The sequence below is a fragment of the Lupinus angustifolius genome, unplaced genomic scaffold (genome assembly GCF_001865875.1).
Source record: "Lupinus angustifolius cultivar Tanjil unplaced genomic scaffold, LupAngTanjil_v1.0 Scaffold_25_436, whole genome shotgun sequence".
NCBI lineage: Eukaryota > Viridiplantae > Streptophyta > Magnoliopsida > Fabales > Fabaceae > Lupinus > Lupinus angustifolius.
The window spans coordinates 1-3,413 of record NW_017720368.1 but is presented as its reverse complement, the minus strand read 5'-3'; the positions used below and the strand labels follow the sequence as shown (position 1 = coordinate 3,413).

The 3,413-nt window shown below is 32.2% G+C and overlaps 1 protein-coding gene across 1 annotated transcript; it reads left to right on the top strand.

Annotated features, from left to right (window-relative positions):
- Positions 1 to 1,653: 1,653 nt before the first annotated feature.
- On the top strand, positions 1,654 to 3,381 carry LOC109338449 (the record flags this gene model as incomplete). The annotated part of the gene is made up of 5 exons (XM_019575694.1): positions 1,654 to 2,119; positions 2,212 to 2,453; positions 2,538 to 2,741; positions 3,096 to 3,188; positions 3,274 to 3,381. Coding segments are annotated over exons 1-5 (1,113 nt in total), but the record flags the coding sequence as incomplete, so codon positions are not given.
- Between the last annotated feature and the right edge of the window lie 32 nt (positions 3,382 to 3,413).

The window sequence follows — 3,413 nt, the reverse complement described above, 5'->3', positions numbered from 1 at the left end:
TTGGTTTGAAGTTGAAGAAGATAAGTATGGGTTAATATGTGTTTACTTCAATAAAAGATGCTACAAAAATGACCCCTTTGTGTTGGCTTCTCAAGTCAAGCAATGCTTTTACATTCAAGATCCTCTTAATTCAGATAGAAATTATGTTTTGAAGAATATTCCTAGAGACTATTTTGATATGCAAGAGGATTCACATTTGAATAACCAGGAATTATATCAAAATGAGCCACCAGATCATGCAATAAATCTATCTATAGTTGATGAAAGATCTGGATTTCAATTGGTTAGGGGTGACTTGCTGATCGAGGTCGTACCCGATACAAATAATATAACAATTAAAACTGCAGTACTAGGAAGTGACTCCTAGGTCATTTCCCAAGGATTATCTTTGAAGCAAAGTATCAAACACTTTATACTCACGCACACACAAGGGGGGTTTTGCTGTTGGATAGTATGAACATAAATCAAATTCAGAAACAGTACTTAAACAATGTAATAAAACGACTAAATCCCTTTGGTTCATTTGTTAACAACTCAATCCTCAGTTTCAAAAGATTATTTTCAGATTCCAACCATTAACTTCCGAATTTGTTGAGAATCAATTAACTAAGCGATAATCAATTCAAAGTTCCAGAACCTAAACCTCTAACTAGGCGAAATCAGTATAAGCATGAAACGATTATAAAATTCACACGAACTAAGCATTCATACACTAGAGAGAGTAAATCAACTAAGCGAAGATAAACTCATAACTCAAAGCTTTGCAAGTACTAAAGATGGAAATCCGACAACAAAGCCATTAATTTATTATGGATCAATTACTGAAATCCTTGAGCTAGACTACTATGGCAGTTTCAAATTTGTGCTCTTTAGGTGTAATTGGTTTGAAGTTGAAGAAGATAAGTATGGGTTAATATGTGTTTACTTCAATAAAAGATGCTACAAAATGACCCCATTGTGTTGGCTTCTCAAGTCAAGCAATGCTTTTACATTCAAGATCCTCTTAATTCAGATAGAAATTATGTTTTGAAGAATATTCCTAGAGACTATTTTGATATGAAAGAGGAATCACATTTGAATAACCATGAATTATATCAAAATGAGCCACCAGATCATGCAGTAAATCTATCTATAGTTGATGAAAGATCTGAATTTCAATTGGTTAGGGATGACTTGCCATCAACTATCGCTGAAAATCCTTTGCTTGTGCCAAATGAGATACAAATTGAAGATTCTGATCATGATCACACTTTATAGGACAACATATAATAATTTAGTTTTAAAAATTATTCTCTTATTTTATTAATTTTGTAAGTATATAGCATTTTTCCTCATAGTTTTTCATTGTTAGTGTTATGTAATTATTGTTGTAGTATATGACAAAGTGTTTTGTCAATTTCAGTTCCTCAATTGGATGCAAAATAAGTTTGTTGGGAAACAAGATAGCAGAAAATCAAATACATATATATACTAGCAGCTCATGTAAGTCTTCTTCATTATTCATGTGTATTTTTTATAAATAAGTTTGTTATATTTTATCATTTTGTTATATCATGTTGCTGATGTTGCCAATAAGACAAAATTTTGAGCTTAAATTTTAGAATTGTTTATATCTTTTTAAAATGCTGATTGATTTTCAAACTCGTGTAGGAAATGAATAAAAAAGGTTTCCGGCTTCAATTTCAAGGTAGGTCTAGTGATAAGCAAGAGCGGCCAAAAATTTCAGCAAAAAGGACAATTGATAATCATCAAAACATGTCTACATCTACAAGCAATGTACAAAGCAAAAAGCAACATCAAAGGATGAATCCATTTCAAAAGAGACAATTCACAACTATAATAGGAAATCAAGCTAAAGGAGCTATGAGTGAACAAATTTGTAAGAAGAAAAAGATCACTAAAAAGTGTCCATCCATGTCACTTGATAATTTTCTGAATAATAATCAAGAATATGAAGATGAGCACGAAGGTGAGGATGAGCATGAAGGAGAAGATGAGCAAGAAGAAGGTGTGCAAGAAGGTGAAGATCGGGAAGAAAATGATGAGATATATGAAGTTGGTGAGGATATCAACCATCAAAATGAGCAAGTTGATGAATCAAATAATAGTACAGAGCAAGGTAACATTAGTGTTTTTTGTAACTTTTTGGTGTTTCCATTTTGTTTTTCAATTTACAATTTTATATCATTTACTTATAAATATGTCAATTAGGGGAAACATCAAAAAGAAAGCGTGGGAAAACAAAATGCTTGGAAGCTCATGCACGATCACTAGAAGATAGAATGGAAATCATTTTCAATGAATATGGAGTGCCAATTGGACCAGATAAAAGAACTGTTGTTCAATTCAACAATTTCTTGGGAACAGTGGCTAGGAGTTCAGATTTTTGTCCCCTTGTTTACACTAACTGGAAGGCTGTACCAGACAAAGATCTCATATGGGCTTATGTCAAGGTATTAGTTTAGAAGTTGTGCTTTTTAATTTGTCTTCCTGCATGTGCATTTATATCTTTATAATTATGCTTCTTTTCATTGTAGCAAAAATACATCATTCCAGATGTAGGAAAAAAAGTTGTATTCGCTATTCTAAATGATGCTTGGAGGCGACACAAATGCTCCATCAAGGAAGAACATTTTAGCAAGTATAAAACCACATATGAGCGCCTGAAAAATCATCCCAAAGACATTCGAGAATCACACTTTAAGGAATTGATAAGATATTGGAGTCTTGGAAATATTCAAGTAAGATTATTAAACTTTAATTGATGTCAAATTGTCATACATTGCACAAATAGTTGAGTGAAATTAGACTATTACAACCAACAAACTACAAATTAACTTGAGTAACCTTATTTAAGAGTGACATGAGTATAATACCGAAGCATAGTAGTGAATTAACTACTTTTACTTGGTCTGTTTGTATGTTCCATATTATGCATTAGGACTAGGAATACAATTGTTGAAATCCTTGCAGTACATGATAGTGTTTGAGGTTGTCACAAAATAGTTGTAATTGAACTGCTGTATGATTTGAATGAAACTAAACTGCTGTATGATTTGAATGATTGGAATCGACTTTGGTATTATTGCATATAGGAAATGAGTGAACAAAATTCGAAAAATAAAGCTCAGCAGAAATGGAGACACCGAACGGGACTTGTGAACTTCGGTGTCATAAGGGAAAGATTGGTATGGTATTTTAATTATAAACGTAATTATTTATATTAATTGGTGTAGTTGTTGTACTTAAATATTTTATTTTTTCAAATTGCAGCGTGCAACTAAGGAGAATAAAGAGATGCCCAACCAAGCTGAAATGTTTTGTGAAACTAGACAAAGCAAGAAAGGAGAGCCATTGGACCAAGAAACAACTAATGCAATGGTAAGATTCTTTGCTAGTATAGTAAGTTCTAG